A 17,645-nucleotide genomic window follows, 5' to 3' on the forward strand; every position below is an offset into this window, starting at 1 on the left:
CCCTTCGTGAGCATCAGGCGGCTGACTCGAGGCAACGGGCAGTTTGGAATCAAGGGACAGGCGGTGAACGAGCCCATCGACGTATCGAAGGTTGTGCGGTGCCTTCCTCGCATGGTACCCGAGGACGTTGCGTTCGACGTTCACATCAAGCGGAGGCTGATGAGTTCGGCAACGTACAAGCGCGGGTTGGTGAAGCGCGGCAACATCCTGGCTTGGCTCAAGCACCTGGAACACACCCCGCTGTATCGCGCCATCAACGTTCGGGTCGATTGGAGTCGGCTCGATCACTTCGATGACGGCGGCGAACGAGAGGAACCGCAGGAAGACGACGTCGATGATGCTGACGGTGAGTTCGAAACGATTCCCGACGACTTTGACGTGAACGATCCTCTGCAGTTGGCGGTTGCGCTCAACGCGGTCTCGAAGACGCTTCTCTATAACGAAGCGGAAATGACGGGTGTGGGAAAAGAAAAAAATAAATGATTACGCTCACACTCTCGCCTCTCTCTTCGCCATTAATCGCATCACACTCATCGGTGCACCCGATGCATTTCTGCATCCTCACAAACCCCCTCGGGGAGGTGCGGGGGATTTTTTTTTATGTATTTCTGTAGAGTGTTGTCTTCTTCTTGTATAGAGATTTTGTAGAGTTTGTGGAGAATTTTTTTGACGAGCTCTTGACGTGTTTCAACAAGTATTTGGCCACGGAGTTTCTGTGGAGAGTTTTACGAGTGATTTTCTGTAGAACTTATGATGTATTTTTGCAGCCTTTTTAAGTAGATTAATGCGTACTTCTTGATGCACTTCTCATGCAGTTTCGGTAGAGAGTTTGACGAGTGATTTTCTGTAGAACTTCTGATGTATAAATTACCAATTCGAAAATATCACATGCTAAAGGTAAACTTTACCAATCGTAATCCTGTATTATAAAAACAGTCAACCTACTACATATGCTTCCCATGCCGTTCCTGACTGCGGTTTTTCTTCATGAACTGTTGCAAGAAACCCTCCCTTCCTAACCATATATGTACAAGCACCGCCAGGCTTTCAGTTCTGGCAGCCTTGGGGCCAAATGCAGCGTAAGCGTGTTCTCGTCGGTTGACTGCTTTGGCAGGATGTAGACGCTGTAGCAATGCACGGCCTGGCGGTTAGAAAAGGAATTATATTTTCTATTCAGGAGACGGGGCAGCGCTGGCTTCAACCCTCAAGCGCAAAATGCAGTTCTCAGCATAAATACTGCAAAAAGTGGCAAGGAGCCCAGTCCTCAGATAGCCGAAATAAAAACGTTCGGTCCCCTTTATGGACGCATGTTCTCCACTTTGTTTTCGAACATAGAACGCAAAAGCATAACTTCGCTATCTTGGCCTTTAAGAAACGAAAAAATCAGTCGAGCTGTTCACCTATCCTACGATTTTTTGGCGTTCTGGACTACTGGCCTTCCTTTCTGCGTACAGGCTTTCGCTGGCCATGATTAATTATGTTTGTGATTAGTAGCGCAAGGGCTTCAAAGCCAAAGAGCTCCAAAAAGCGTGTTGGGTTCCATGTTAGTTGTATGCTCTGTGCTTCGAATAAAGGATGGTTATCTTAAATTGGTGTATCGGGCTACTGATTTATCTGTAAAAAAGTGAATATAACATAGTTGGGAATGCATAAAACGATTCGGGCCTGTAATCAGGGTGCCTCGGGGATAGATAGATACGCACATACATGCTTACATATATACATACATACATACGTTGATACATACATACATACATACATACATACATACATACATACAGGTGCCGTCATAAGTAACTGGAGCACGGAAGCTGTGGTCGAACTGTATCGGAGCGCCGTGTAGCTGCACCGGCGGTCAATGAAAATGCGAGAACACGCATGCGCGCCTGTCGACGGCGATTGCCCATCTATACTTCTCAAACCCCTTTTGCTAACCTGGCTTCAAGCATTGTTCACAGCATACTGGTCTCGGCGATGGCGCTAATAGGGTACACACGTAAAAATATTTGAACGAAAAAAATTACGCCCACCTCCCCTCGCGGGAACCCTGGTGTGATGCGACGCTGAGGGGGTTTCAAGCGCAAGCGGAGAGCAACCGTCGACCGAAAGGCCGCCGGAGAGCGGCCCACCGGTTATATGCGCAGCGCGCCCGAAGGAGAGGAGACCGCGGAGAGAGAGAGTACTGCACATGCGCAGCACCGCGCGGAGCCCCGCCCATTGGCGGAGTGAGAGCGCGCTGGGCCGCACACCCGCAGATGTGGAGAGAGACGGTTCGCTCTCACCTGGGCACGCGCCGGCACCAGTGCGTCTGCCGCGGCTATGACGCAACACAATCCAACACAATCCCTTTAATCCAATCCAATACAATACAATACAAACCAAGCCAATCCAATCGAATCCAATCAAAGGCCCCTCGCGAAAGAGTGTTCGCTATCGGAGAGGAGAGGGGTGAGCGGAGGAGAGTGCGGATGCTGACGACGCCGACGACGACGACGACGGACGCACGCAGGAAGGAACGGGCCGCCGACAAGCGATGCCCTCAGCATCGCGTCTAAAACTCGCTACAAATTTCTGTGACAGCGCGCTGCGTCTCCGGCAGCTGGAAGTGCGCCTGAGACGCGGCCAGAATCGTCTCTGCTATCAGCGCCGTCGCCGAGGGCACTATGCTGCGAGCAATGTTCGAAGCCAAATTTAAAAAGTGGTTTGAGAGGTATAGATGGGCTATCGCCTTAGGCAGGTGCGCATGCGTGTTCACGCCCTTTCATTTACCTCCGGTGCAGCTACACGGCGCTCCGATACAGTTAGGCCACAACTCCCGTGCTCCAATTACTTATGACGGCACCTGTACGTAGGTGCATGCATGCATGCATGCATGCATGGATGCATACGTAGGTCAAGACATGAGGATACAGGAACATATGTAATTTATCCACCTATGCCCTAATAATTCCACAAATGTCGGTGACCGTTCCAGACAAGGATAGCGTATGCCACTTAATAAAATGAAACTAACCTTATTTGCAGAATGGAGATAAAAACAAATTTTTCGAGGCAAACGACATAAAGATGAGTGGAGCGGGAGGATCCTTCTGTTATCACCGAAATCAAATCCAAGACATACAAAGCAGCCTGGTTGGCCGTAATAAAGCGTCAGCATTAGGTATCTCATTCAGCGAAAAAGCTGGTACCGCCGAAAATCGGGCCATAAATTCCTCTGCTGTAACGCATTCACAAGCGCGCGAATCATAAATGGTCAGCAAAAAGGAGCGCGCTCATTGGCTACAGCGCATTTTATAGTGGATGCCTCAGGCATATAATACAGACCTTCCTGCACTGCCTGATTTGGCGGCACAAAAGTCACCAGCGCGCCAGCGAGATCTAAAGGGCGCATAGCCGCACACTCTAGCGGCGGTGTGGCGGCTTCCCGTTGCACCGTCACAGAATGGGTAGGAACGAGCACTCATTTACACGGTAATGCTTTCTGGTTCATTACATAATCAGAAAGGATTAGGTGTTCTTATAGTTTTAGCATAGCATGTTGAATAAAAATCATTTATGAATTTTTATTGTTTGAGCCCCAAAGCGCCTGTCCTTGTGTCCTGCTGGCGGTAGTTGCCTGTTTTGTGCCGCTTCCAATTTTTGTTAAGAGACACATCTCACCCTGCAAGAAGTACTATAACGGAAGAACGACGGAAGCGAGACCGGAGCCACGGCGGTTCGAAACGGCGATGAGATCTTTAAACTTATTGACATTGCTATTTTTATGATGATAATGGTAATGGCTAGCGCATACCCATCGGAAGACTCAACTCCCTCCTGCTCCGCAATGTTCCCGTCTGGCCTTGAGAAGAAGCGTTGTGCTGCACACCGAAGCTTGAATCAGCAATCTTAACAACTCATTTTTCTGTCCATAATGTCAATCTTGAAGAAGATTTCGGGAAGCTTTCTTTCTTCTCCAACGGTGCATGCACCATCGAGCATGTTTGAGGAGAGTCTGGCATCGCCAAGATAAAGCGGGCACAAGCACAACAAAACATTTCACCCGGCTTCCAGGAAGGTTTTCAATCGCATATATTTCGAAAAATTGCAGTGTAGGTGGTGTCGGAAAACTCTCACATTTTCGGTGTTGCGAAAGCTCGAAACCAGTCTTTCCCCTTCCTAGCGTTTGCTTTTCTGTAGTTGCCTATCCTGGCGAGCGCATTTTCTTGATAGATGTCAGCTCAAAATACGGTTCTTCTGCTTCTCGACCACGCCTTGATGTCTCCTCTCAATGACGAAAAGTTATAAAAAAGGGTGGCTCAGCCCTTTTAGCTAAAGGAAGATAGGACTCATATTTGCGATTGGGTGCAGCTTCCCGGTGTACTACGATTGGCGCGAGCCGGTATTAAGAAAGGACCGGTAGTGATTCACCCTTCATGAAGTCGGGAATGAACATGTACTCGATCCCATAAGGCGGAGTCTTTGCATTTTCTTTGACGTACCTCACTTCGCGTTTCCCGACGTCTTCTGCTTGTATTGCTGTCTTTAAATCGCCCTCGTCGGCGGCAGGTGTTTTTTACGGTTTTCGTTTGCGGCGCTCGACGCTGCAGGGGTGCTAGCTCCCATCTGAAAGTCCTTGCGTTCAGGCTCACCTTTCGCATCCTCCTATAAGCAAGCCTGGGCTGTAACGCTGGCTTGCTCATTTGCGAAGAACTGAGAGACGTTACGGGACGGATTGGCTTGTATCGTGTTCTCTTGTTCGGGGAGGGGCAAGAAGTGCTTCACCGCGTGGCATATCGCATTGAACGGAACGGCTATACCGCCGTACTGCAGCAGCTGTTCTTCGGACGAGCTTTTGGCATCACGTTGTAACGAGTCGAGGGTGCTGACATCGTGATGTGAGGAAAACGGTACAGTGCGTTCTCGCTTCGTTTTCTCGGCGTGATGGGCGTTACGTCAAAACCTCTGGCTGGGTCATGTCGGACAAGTCCTTGCGGTCGCCGGTCGTCGCCTCGATATATTTCCCAAGCCTCTGCAATTCAGGTGGCTCTCCATTAAACCTACCAACCTGTCGCGTTGGTAAGACCACATGAAAGGTCGTTGTGCGTGAGAGTGGCCGCCTCGATGGGTTGCCGGGCCATGTGGTTGAAAATTACGGGGAATGGTCGAAAGAAATTCATTTTACTGACGTGGCGTTGGTGCTGGCTCCCACGCAGGGCGACTTCGGGATTTCAAGGCATTGCGCAGCCGGTAGAGGGCGCGGCATTTAACTCCTCGGTACGCGAAGTAGTCGAACTAATTCCCTTTTAAACTTCCCCGTGGTCAAGAAGATCAAAGATTTTTTGGTCCGCCTCGTACATTGCTGCGTCCCTGCGGCTTCCAGAAGATCCGTCACTGCAGTGAGCACTGGTAACGGCGCCGTGTAGAATACGTTGCTATCCGCGAAGCTTATCCGTCGAAACATTCGCTCGGTCACCACTGGGGGTCAGGGGCAGGCGCGCCGACCTTCAGCGGATGGTTTGGATTTGCAATCAAAACAGCGGTCAGAACAACGGGCTTCTTCGTACTTCACGCCGGGAGGTAAATCGGTGGTCTCCTACCGGGCGTGCGGTCATCTTCCCGGGTTTAGAAACGAAAAAGTAACGGAACAACAGCGGAAGTGAGACCGGGACCGCGGCTGTCCAAAACGCCTCTGATGAATTTAATGACGAGGGTGTTTACATTGTGATAACGATAATGAGTGACACATACACATCGGGAGATTCAACAGGTACTTCCAAGCACTATCGTAGAGATAGGTAGTCAAAACAAGAAGTCCTACATAACAGCGTCCTAAAAAGTACTTGCTCCTGAGATAGTTGCGGAGTACGTTACGTCATGGTTCATGCGCTAACAAAATGCGGACACTGGAAAAGCGACAGGACACGCACTCGTCGCCGGCGGCTTTCTGGTGTGCGTTTTTTTAAATGCTTAAATCATGTCCACAACAGCATCTCCTCAGTTTTTTAGCCAATACGATCGAAACAAACAGTTTATTCATCAAAATGCACAGCATAAGCATACTCCAACGCCCTAAACATAAAACAAATATAGTAAACCTCACTTCATACCTGGATGTGAGATCGCGGTTTTTTTGAACTCCGGAATCAAGCCCACCGCTATGAACGAGCGTTTCCCGTTCGTGGCGCCCTGTAAACGATAACATTCTCTGTGCTACGCTTTTGCGGGATCATTTTAACTATAACGACTGCTGCGATGCTAATTAACAAAACACCGCCCACGCCCCCTATGACAATCCACAACCAAACGGGAAAAATCGCCAGCGGCGACCTCTTCCTTGCAGTCACTGGTTTGACGAGTTCTGTCGAGGTTGGTACCGGCGCAGATGTGGAGGCAGTCTGTCGCGTAGTGCTCGCAGAACTCGTAAGAGGAGAAGTTGTGGTGGTCATTTTAGTGGTTGCTGCCTGTGTGGTTGTTACCGGCGCGGGTGTGTAACAGGCGTGCGCAATGTTCGACGTGTCGGAGCTGAGGCCGTCGCTGTTGGCTACACGAGCTGCTAAATACACGTTCCAGTTCCAGCCACCGTCGGTCCGAGCAGTGGCAAGGGTGCGGGGAAGGCTGAGCGTCGACACGTGTTTGGAACCAGCTGGAAGAGGCTTGAGGTCGCCCTTCACAACGGTGGCTTCAGTGAGCTTGGTCTGGTTCTCGAAACTTGATTTCAAAATACCGTAGTCCTTGCTGGCTCGGATCTCTATGCTGGAGGCTGTAAGTAAAAAATGAATGGTGGTTAGAACAGGAAAGTGCACTTCGTTTTTTCGAATGTGAAAGAAAGGTAAAACTATGTGACTCGAGTTATTTTAAACGAATATTCTTAAGTAGCTACAAATGCGTTTTGTCGATCTGAACAATTCGGAGTAGTAACGCAAGAATGGCCCCTTTGAAATTCTTAAATATATGTCCAGCTCAGCATGAATACAGGTGCTGCATAGAAAGATAGACACAAATAACTTCACTAAATGTTTTCCCTTACACGAATTATCGTAAACGTGCCGGTGGATGCGATTCTAAATATATGGAGGAGCCCTTAGTTGCTGCAGGAATTCGCACAAAGTAAAAGTACGCTCAGACTTTACTTCCAATGTTTCGACCTGAGACAGGTCTTAATCAGAAGACCTGTATCTCTGTTTAATTACCTTTTTTCCTCGCGCTCTGTGAAAATTTCTGCTATATATATATAGAAAGAAAATGCCGGCAGTCAACAACGCCAAAGAAGGCATGGGGGAACGGTTAGACTATTTTTTACCGTTGGTGACGTTACATTATTTTTTAATTAACTTTTCCATTTCCATATATATATATATATATATATATATATATATATATATATATATATATATATATATTTATATATATAATATATACATGTCTATCAGTTAAGTTGACATCTAGTAACAATGACAGTATGTCTGTCCAATACCAACCAACACAAACATCATTTCTCACTATTTGTAGAATCTAATGGTGTTTTAGCGTTAAGGACCGCTACGAAAATCCTGTACTCTAATTCCCAGGGATTTGAGTGTAATTAGAACGAATTTTCACAAATGCCTTCCTGAAGTTTAACTAGTACCTGCATTCTATTTCCTGAACATCGTGCCATGTTGTAGAAGTTGGAAGCGTGAAGAGGCCCTGCCAACAATGCTCAAGGGAAAATAGTTCTAAAGCAAACCATCTGCTAGTTCATGGTGGCACCAACCACTCGGCGGGAAAACCGTTGGAAAACTTTTTTGGCGTACCTACTAACCTCAGTGGCTGCTTCAGCACGCCCAGTCTTCCTAGTACCTTCTTATACCAACCATACCTTTCTCGACTCTGCACAAAATTTATGCAGTGGAGCATAGGGCAAGGAATTTACTCCTCAGTCATTGTAACGTGTATTGCGAATAAAACCAAACAATTTTATGGACTGAACACACTATACGTGCGTATGCTGCACAAATAATGTCATGTCATTCCTCTTGCCATAAGCCGTGAACGGTGAGGCGACAGGTAATCAACAAAATCAGGCATTTGTCACAACAACAGCTGCAAGATTGGCTCTATGAGAGCTTGAAAAATAGTGGGATCAATTGTTTTCATAAGTACCAAGATTCGTAAGAGTACACTTTTTTATTAGTGTGCCGCTTTTAAAAATGTATAGTTCTGGCTATTCTTCACTTGCACAATAGAATACTTGGTAATTAAAACACTTCAACAAAAGGGTGACCGCAAGATTCACTCATCGCATATCCTTTCGCAAGGACAGATCTCCTTTGCAACCCATAAGCTTAAGACTGACCGTTTCCAGTGGTCAGATGGGCTCCGGGCCAGGTCCAGGTGAGTTGTACAAGAAGCGTGTCGTTTGCACCGGTTCGCACGTTGACTACAGTGAGGTCCCGAATGTCCGAGGGAGGAACTTGCAACTCCACAATCTTCGTCGTCACCTGGAACGCTCCTCCCGATCCTGTCCTTTGGAATGGTTCCACTGGTTCCAAGAATCCTTTCGGTGTTTGGCTACTTGAGTCCACACTGGCATTCTTCAATATGAAGTCATCCAGGGGATATTCTGAAGCAGCCCCAGGACGTGTTCCTGCGGGAGTTTTTCAAACTGGTCTTAGTTGTCTGCTGCAACATAAATTGGAGGAAAAAGCAGAGCGAGCTTTCGGATTGCGCAGGAACTAACCTGAAATTTCAAGGTTGTAAGATCTCAAACCAAGTAAAGAAGGGAGCGTTATCGCCTGGTTTGTATTTTTTAGGCGCAGGTGGCTTGGCTGTCAACAAGTGGGTTTATCAGTACACAAATGTACGCAAACACAGTCCTCGGAAGTGCCCACTCGACTGCCAAAAATATTATCCAGGCAATGGGATCTCTATTCGGATCTGCTCTTACAGTGCAAAACCGTGAGACTTTTTCAGCATGTATGTTGATTTAGAAACTCCAATTTAGAAAAAAAATGCGAGAGGTCGATATCCTGTGCTTACTTTGTACTTTATTGAAGTAACCAACATGTATAAACCTATAAATTCCTATTCATAAAACATATGCGAGCGGTCTATATCCTGCATTTACTTTGTATTTTATTGAGGTAAATAACTGAGCTCGGTTTACCAGGGGAATAGGTCGAAGCACAGGACTTGATCGGACTCTCTAAACAGGACTCTTTCAATAAGTGCATTATCGTCATCATAGTCATCATCATTATCATCACTTCATCAATTTCATTTTTTTTCATACACCTGGTGTAGCAAGCTAGGTGCCTTCGCCAGGCTAACCTCACCAGTATAATAAAAGACTATTATCTCTCCCACTCGCCCCGTTCTTGTGTCTCATGATGTATTGGCGGTCATAAACGCGAACGCCCAATAACAAACACTGCAAGAACTGTACACAGATAATGTGGTCCCAGAACTAGAAGAACCACACGGAGCCGACTACTTTCCTGACGTCAGGCAAAAGGGACGCCCTAATTAAAATATGGATCATTACTTGCGCCGTCAATGCCCACATTGAGTGCTACCTTAAAGATGTATGTTTTTGTAGCCCAAGAAACGCACACGCCTACTCTAGTGATGCTACAAAAGTATACCTCCAATAGTTCAGGTTATTTCAGGTCACGAAGCAACAACCATAAAATAGGCGAGACAGAGCTTTTTTTCGTGATCAGTTTCGGTTAGTTCGCAGATAAATTCAAATCAGTAAGATAAGCATTAGAGACGCTATAACAAGAACAGCAAACCTAATTTCTCTTTGGAGGAAGGCACCTGCTGCCACTGTTAACTCATAATCTATGAGCCATTTGCTCAGACCGTGCTATCGGGAGGCTGAGGGCATGTCTCAGAAGTTAACCCGCTACCTTTATGTACTTTATTTAATAGAAGATGCGTCTGGGAACGGGACGACAGCGCACAATACTAGATTAATGTCAGTTTCGGGGGTGGGGGGATATTCGTGTAGAGAGATGGAGGCCTGCAAAAGGACCGTCGGGGTCGGTGCTGTTCTGTTCGCAAGCACTTCTCAGTTGAACACCCACACAATGCAGCTTTGGGTGTGAAAAACACCACTGGGGGAGAACAAAAGATGTTTACGCGATGAATCATCTTTTTTTCTATGGAAAATCGTGTAGCTGAATTGGTGATTTCTGCCAGACGCCCGTACTCTTCGTAATTAGTGTCAAAACTAAACTAATCAATTCTCGCTATTTCACAAATTGTACGGCAGCACAGATGTATCCCAAATATTGCTAACGTTCTGCAAAAAAGTTCACACTTTGGCTCCTGTGAAAGAAACAGCGCAATTCTTCAATTACATAGTGAACGCAAGCCCGACCACAATTATTTACTTGCATTGAGTCGGCCCGGTGAAGTGGCATCCTGGACTATAGGACGCTTCACCCACTACCCTCTTCCACTTTCCTTTGGCTCCAACAAACCTTTCCTACTACTCCTAGATTTTAAGCGAGGGTGAAGTTCAAACATTCGAGCTCAATCTTCATCCGAGAACTAACAAAAAACGCGATATAATTGTGTCTCTTCCGTGTATGTAATGACATTGGTGTACTGCCTTAGACATCGGCGCTGCAGCGAAGAAAAGGTAGTGTTTAAGGATAATGTCGCTGGTCGGTGCAAAGGCTTCTGACTGATACGTCAGTCACGCTACCTAACATTACGTCCCGGCAAGACCAAGGCAGTCAGCGGTGCAGTCTAAGCAGTCCCCGTAGGTCGTCTTCACCATGGCGTTATAGAATGACCAATGGAAGTGACCAAGTGTTTGCCGATACGGCGACTGACCAAGGCCTATACATGATTTGACTAAGAAAATTTCATGTGTATAGGCATAACACACAAGTCATGAATGGCGTGTTTCATTGCGCAATGTCCCAACGCAGATGCCCTGTTTCACTCAACTTGAGTACTCGGCCATGTCATTCACCGAATTTGTACCTTAGGCCACTTAGATTTGTCATTCTGGAGCACTGTAGTGAAGACGGTACTTCTTACAGAGTAAAGTGCTACCGAGGGGGGGGGGGGGGGTCGTGTTGTTGGTTTCTGTAAATCTATTATATCTTCATCTCGCCTGTCAGTCGTAATTTCAACGACGGGTTGGCAATTAATGGTTCAATGCGCTTTGTTTATTCAGGTAAAGGTGGGCGTGGTATTGTACATCATTGCAAAAAGGCTCTGGTGTTTTTATTAGCAATTTATGCCCTATCAATGGTAAAATCACGAAACCACTAAGGCAAATGTAAATATTTAAAAACCACGTACTTTGGTTTCTTCTTAGATTACGTAGGCATGGGAGTGCCGAAACCTACTTAAAGGAACATCGTGACAAAATTCACGCGAATTCTTCAACGTTAAAGAAACCGTTCAGTTTTTCCCCCAGCCACGAAAAAATCGTAAATAAGACGAAAACATAAACCACTTTTGAAAACCTCCGTTTTTTTCTTCATTTCGCAGGGGTTATGAAATCATTGAATTGCCCAAATTCGGCTATAATATTTTTTCCGAGATTGACACTTCAACCTAAAGGCAGTACGTTGGCTTTGTTGAGCAGAGCAAGTGGCGTTTAGCTAAATTTCAGGCATCTGTAAAACGGCGTTTTACAGACGCGAAACCAGAGAGTGTGTATTTACTACCATGCTAAAAGAGCAAGATTCATCATTTTATGCAACGTAACCGCTCTTACTTGCCCAAGACTCACCCGCGGTTGGTGCAGACATGGCTTCACTGAAGCAGCTTCCATGGCCTGGTGTTGGATCAACAAATCGAGTCCATTTCTGGTTGGTCACGTGAGCTGTGACGGCGTACCTCCCTTTGCCGGTAAACTTCGTAAAGTACCCGCTGTACGTTCCGTCGTTGGCGTGGTTGTCAGGAGCTGGTCACAAGTTGTAATAGTTGTGTGAGATCGAAAACGTTACTGCAGTGCAGTGACATCGGCAAAAATATCATAAAGACGCATTAAAGAACTTTCGTTGAACCACAGTTGACCAAAATGGTTACTTACTTTCAAGAAAGACTAGATTCTGGATGAGAATGTTTGGCCATTCAATATTTTAACTCACAAACACGCATGTGTTGACCAGCCCTCCCAATTCGGAATAAATAATTTCTGAATTTCGCAAACCAAATTACTTCCATTTGCATCAACTGCTCTTTTTCTTTACTTTTCCTGTCAGCATTGCAGAGCAGCCGTAACGTACTCAACGTACGAACTTTAAGGCAGGCGTATTATCTGATAAAGGGGTTGCAGCCCAAGCATATTCTTAGAAGCCTATGGCCACAAAGACTACCGCACCTTCAAATTATCATCGTTATTGTTTAAAAATTACGCTAAACCTTTCCTCAGCCACTGGTATAACGTTTATTTGTTTCGAAACAAATTTTTATCGCAATTTTTACCAGTAGAATAAGCCGTTCGACATTCCCCTACATAAAACGTTTACTTTTTTCAGAAGATATTTTTATCACAATTTTTATCGGTCTAATAAGCAGTTCGACATTGCCTGGGGGATATGTAAGCCATGTAACACTCCAAGATGTGCAGCTTCAAACACGCAAAATAACGTATAAATGTTGTTCCGTGTGCCCGTTTTTCACGCAGCTAGTAACTTCACTCGCGTAGCCAGTTTTTTTCAGCGCTGTTCCGAAACATGATTAGTGTTTCGGCATTTTTACTGGGAAACCGACTTTTTGTATAGTGTTATATTTGTCACGCCTTGCGAGAATGCCTCCGAAGAGCTAAACCGTCGTAGCTCTAGGTTGTTAACGGTGAACTGTACGGAGACACTCAACCGAAATCCATACCTTGTCCATCGTCGTACAGCTGAACTATTGTTTTGGATGGCGGATTTGGCCCAATTACCTCCGCGTACACAGCGGCATCCAAGACTACTTTCTTTCCCTTGGAGACTTTGGCGTAGACGACAGCTTCGTCCGGTCGGCCAACGAGCAGTTTCCCCAGCTTGCAGGCCACACGAATGGGATCGTCAATCCTTGTCCTCATCTGGGACTTCACTTGTACACTCACGTCGACTTCGGTCGAGGTGTTACTTAATAGATGTACTGTCCAAGCTCCTACCTATGAGATAGGCATAAATTTGGTCTTTAGTGCCTTGACATAGGCTATGTTTTTCTTTTAATTAGGGCTGAAGGGTGGTTCCACCATTTAAACGGCAAACAGAGGACTTCTGGTTAGGAAAGTACTTGCATGATCGATGTGAACTTCACGGAAAGGAAATAGCGCGACAAGCATCAACAAAACAAATATATATGTTGCGGAAAGATGACAAAAGCTTGCAAAAAAACACAGGACAAACTCTGACTCTCAATTGTTTGTACTGAGTCGTCTTTAAATCTACTTGCACAACAACACAATCTTTTGCAACAAGCGTTCACGAGCACATTGCAGCATTGTGCAAACTTCCATATTAATTGGCGCTGAGGCGGCGAAGAAAGGCGTCGAGCACCAGATAAAAAAAATAGGAGCATTTCCACTCCGTGGATGATGGCGAGGTTGCGGAGTACGGGGAGTCGAAAGGTACTCCGCACCGCTACAGGCGAGGAAGTAAGCCATTTGACTCTCGGGTACTAACTCACGGTCGTAGCCCAATGGGTAAGATGACTGCCACTAACTCTGTCTGGTCTACAAGGCACAGGCTCGAATCCTGCCGGTGCCTGCGTGATTGCTTGCGATTATAAAATCCTATGCGCACGGACACGGACGGACATTGTGCGGTCCTAAGGTGCTCTGCACCTAAAATATTGGCGTTTCGACAAGCTAAGTCCTCACGCCGCGTTGAAGCGCAATCTTTATAGGAACTATACCAATGAAGCAAGTTTTTGAGATCCAGTGAACGTGTTTGATGCCATTACCATTGTTTTAAATGAAAACAGAATGGACGAAAAGTAAAAAGTGAGCAGAATTAGCATTGGCAGAAAACGTTTTTTTAGTGTTTCGCAGAAGGTATTTCCCTGCCTCGAACCCCGGGCGTGGGCTACCGCCATTTCAAATAACGTGAGGATAGGATGTTTAATTGGACGAACATTCAATGCAATTACCCGAGTAATAATACCAAAAAGCGTCAAATTATTGTCGTTTCTGGTTTTTCACCATCACGGCATAGTGAAAGGAGTGCGATGGCGGACGTCATCACTTAGAACCTGTTTTTTTTACAGCAGCACTTTCTTAATTGCCCTAGAAAGTTTTTAAACGGCATAGAAAAGGGAGTGCGATGGCTGACGTCATCACTTAGAACCTGTTTTTTACAGCAGCACTTTCTTAATTTCCCTAGAAAATTTTTATACGGCGTAGTGAAGGGAGTGTGATGGCTGACGTCATCACTTAGAACCTGTTTATTACAGCAGCACTTAATTTCCCTACAAACGTTTTATACGGCAAAGTGAAGAGAGTGCGATGGCTGACGTCATCACTTAGAACTTTTGTTTACAGCAGCACTTTCTTAATTTCCCAAGAAAGTTTTTATACGGCATAGTGAAGGGGGTGCGATGGCTGACGTCATAACTTAAAACCGGTTTTTTTTACAGCATCATTTTCTTAATTTCCCTAGAAAGTTTTTATCCATGAAGGCGCAGCGTAAACCTTCCCTCAGAACTTGCCTTGCTGCAGAAGGACCCGCAGTGCATTGAAAAAAGGGGTGAAACCTTAAAAAACTAACGCGTTCCCATTACAGGTTTTCATTACGTTTTACACTCTTTTGACGTGATCAGAGACCACTAAACAAACCCCATAAGCTTCTGACACAGTCGCAACCAACAGGAACTCTTGCTCCGCAGTGGGGCAGGCGTTAAACCATGCGACGCTTTTATTAACAAAAAAATATCAGTACTAAACTGCAGCGAACACTCGAGAGCAGTAGGAGCCTTGAACGTTACCTTCGCCGTTTCGGGTATTGATATGGTCGCACTGCCTGCTTGGACGTTTGTGGTGCAACGTTGACACCTCCGACCGCTGGGGTTGACCAGCCATGCTTCGATGCCGATGTTGTCATGGCCGTTCCACTTCACGTACACCACCGTATTGTTTCCGACTTCGCTATCCACTTGAAATGCCTTCTCAAACTTGTTCGTGAACGTTTGGAGAGTTTCCATCAACTGTGCCGACAAAAAATTACCCATTCCTATGTATGTAATCATTTGGGAACGGCTTATGGGATGTGCCTTCGTCAGTGAATATGTCTGTTATACGGCGCCTCAATAACCCATCGCTAAGATGTAGCCAATGTAGCCGGATGTAGCCAATGAGAACTTCCCTAGAAGTTCCGTTTAGATACATGACTACCAGTGAACCATTATTTTCAAACATTACTCCGTCAACCCTCAAGACATTGAGTCAACAAGTACCGACGCGGGTACTGATCCTTTTTTTTCACAAGAAACTGCTTGTAATCCTTCAGCTAGTGTGTGTCTTAGCTACGTCCTATTGGTCTATAGCTCCTTGGGTTGTTCAAAATGCTCCAAAATCTCCAATCAAACACATTTGCCCGACTACTACCGGGCACTGTCGCCTGACAAAACTTACTAGGAGAAATTGCCGGCCCTTTTGCAACACCTAATTTATCACCACCGACTTAAGGTGGATTGTTTGCAACGTGTATTCCCAATGGTTTGAAACAGCTACTCTGCTTGTACGGATACTTTGCGCAGTTCTATTATCCTGAGGGTATCGCTTACATGCGATCGTGAAATCGCTTTCTCTGTACCTCTCGAAGACTTTTATCCCACAAGCGCTCGTGTGCGCCGTTTCTGTGTTTTCCTGACACTCACGCTGTTTGCCCTGATCAGATTGAGGCCCTATCAGTGCATGGGAGGATCCGTATTCTCGTCAAGTATCGCCTATTCCTGCGCACGAAAGTTGGAGATACGCTGTTTCAAAAGTACAAATAAATGTTATGAAGCAAAGCTTTCTACCGCGTACTGATAACTCTGACGTCCAGGTAAAAAACAAGTGCAAGAAAGCGAAATTTACGCAGTGGGTTTGACAAAGGGTGCAACAATCATACTCCACATAACCTAACAATGGGAGGTATTCGCACACCTAAGGTCCCTTGCGTAAAGCACAAAATACACTTTGGCAGTAGACACGGTTAATGTGATGATCGTGAAACGCATTCTTTAAGTGGGGTTAGACTTTGGCTTTGGACTTTAGCTGAGTTGGAGAGAACTTTGGACAATGGCAGTTTGTATTTTGGACTTTGGGGGAGTGGAATTTCGACTTTTGCTTGGACTCAGGTTTCATGAAGAAAGCTTCGCTTTTTAACCATCTTTCTCTTAAGGGGCCGTGGAGACAAAATACAAGTTTGATACTTTAGAAACTTGGCTCTGTTCAGACAACAGTAATACCTCCACTTGGAAAAAATAATGGAGTTATTAAAGAAAAAATGTAAAGTGGTGGCGATTCCCTAGCCACTTTCCGGCCGCTTTTCTGTGACGTCACAGATTTGTGTTTGGGCGTCTGGTAGCCGCCTAACTAACCCATCGCTAAGATACACGAGTGGCAGATTGTACAGGCAAACCTGGATATAACTAATCTCTATGTAACAAATTCCTGGATTTAACAAAGATTTTCAGTTCCCCATTGCCACCCCCCTTGAAGCCCGTTTGTTTGCGACCTCTTTGTAACGAAGGCGTTGCGGTGGTTAACATGGACGTAACGAATTTGCTACGTTCGTGAGTCACTCCTTTTGCCATTTTTCTGAAAAAAAAAACGATAGAGAAACGCCCTAATTTAGCGAAGTTCGTCGGCTCCGCAAACTACTGTGCGTTTCTAAGTGTGAGTGCCGTGTCGATTAAGGGCTAGGCCTTCCTGTCAGCGTGTAATTGCGCGTGGCCGTTCCGACCTGTAGTGTCGGTCCTGATGCCAGAAAACGGCCATATTTGTATTTCAAAGGTACCTCGAAATTTGAAATGCCACCTCCACCTACGAGAAAGAAGAAAGTCGCCGCCCGGTAAAATATCCAAGCTAGCAACCTCTTAACTCTTTTGAGTGCGGAAAATAGCCTCAAGTTCGAAAAAAGGCGCCCTTTCAGCATACGTTTGGTCCTTGTAACGTGTTAACGGACCGAAAAGTGTCAGTAGGGAAAACAGTTTCTTGAGTTACGTTTGGGCATGAGGTAAGTCACCTTGCTCCTTTGGAGTGTCGTGTAGTGATTAAGCTCGTGAGAAGGCCGCAGGTGATAATCACGCAGTTTTACACTGTGAAATACATCCTTTATTAGTGAGTTCACCGCCACTGACGTCTAGCAGTCTGGTTTCATTTCTGCTTCATTCACGCGAGCCTCAACTCGAAACCTGCATGTTACGAAAACATGGATGTAACAAAAAATTGCGAATTTCAGATGCGGAGCATCTCATGCTCGGATCTGTGTCCCTCCCCTGCCTTGTCCGCCGTGTGCACTCTACTGTGCGTGCGCGTCTCTTCAGCCCCGTCAGTGTCTGGGCAGACGTCAGCGCAGTCCACTATAAAAAGAAATAGTTAGGCGGCGCCCGGTTTCAATCCCACGACTCTCTGGCCACACCGGGAGGTAGGTGGCGCTCTTCCCACTATGCTACAAACCGAGACGGGAGCATGTGCTACGAACGCGCCTTATGTCCTTCACTCATGCAAACTA

General features: G+C 46.0%; 1 protein-coding gene across 1 annotated transcript in view; it reads right to left on the reverse strand.

The window, feature by feature from the left end:
- Positions 1-6,058: 6,058 nt before the first annotated feature.
- Positions 6,059-17,645, reverse strand: part of LOC144160037 (calcium-activated chloride channel regulator 1-like) — a 30,579-nt gene continuing 18,992 nt past the window's right edge. The window contains exons 9-12 of the mRNA XM_077691657.1: positions 12,823-13,096; positions 11,720-11,893; positions 8,318-8,608; positions 6,059-6,742 (exon numbers count right to left, since the gene is read on the reverse strand). Of these exons, the coding sequence (XP_077547783.1) occupies positions 6,138-6,742; positions 8,318-8,608; positions 11,720-11,893; positions 12,823-13,096 (1,344 nt within the window). The 3' untranslated portion in view covers positions 6,059-6,137. The remainder of the gene's footprint in view (positions 6,743-8,317; positions 8,609-11,719; positions 11,894-12,822; positions 13,097-17,645) is intronic.

Source organism: Haemaphysalis longicornis, unplaced genomic scaffold (genome assembly GCF_048455015.1).
Source record: "Haemaphysalis longicornis isolate Haplotype H1 unplaced genomic scaffold, Haemaphysalis longicornis Haplotype H1 scaffold_10, whole genome shotgun sequence".
In the NCBI taxonomy this organism is placed as follows: Eukaryota; Metazoa; Arthropoda; class Arachnida; order Ixodida; family Ixodidae; genus Haemaphysalis; species Haemaphysalis longicornis.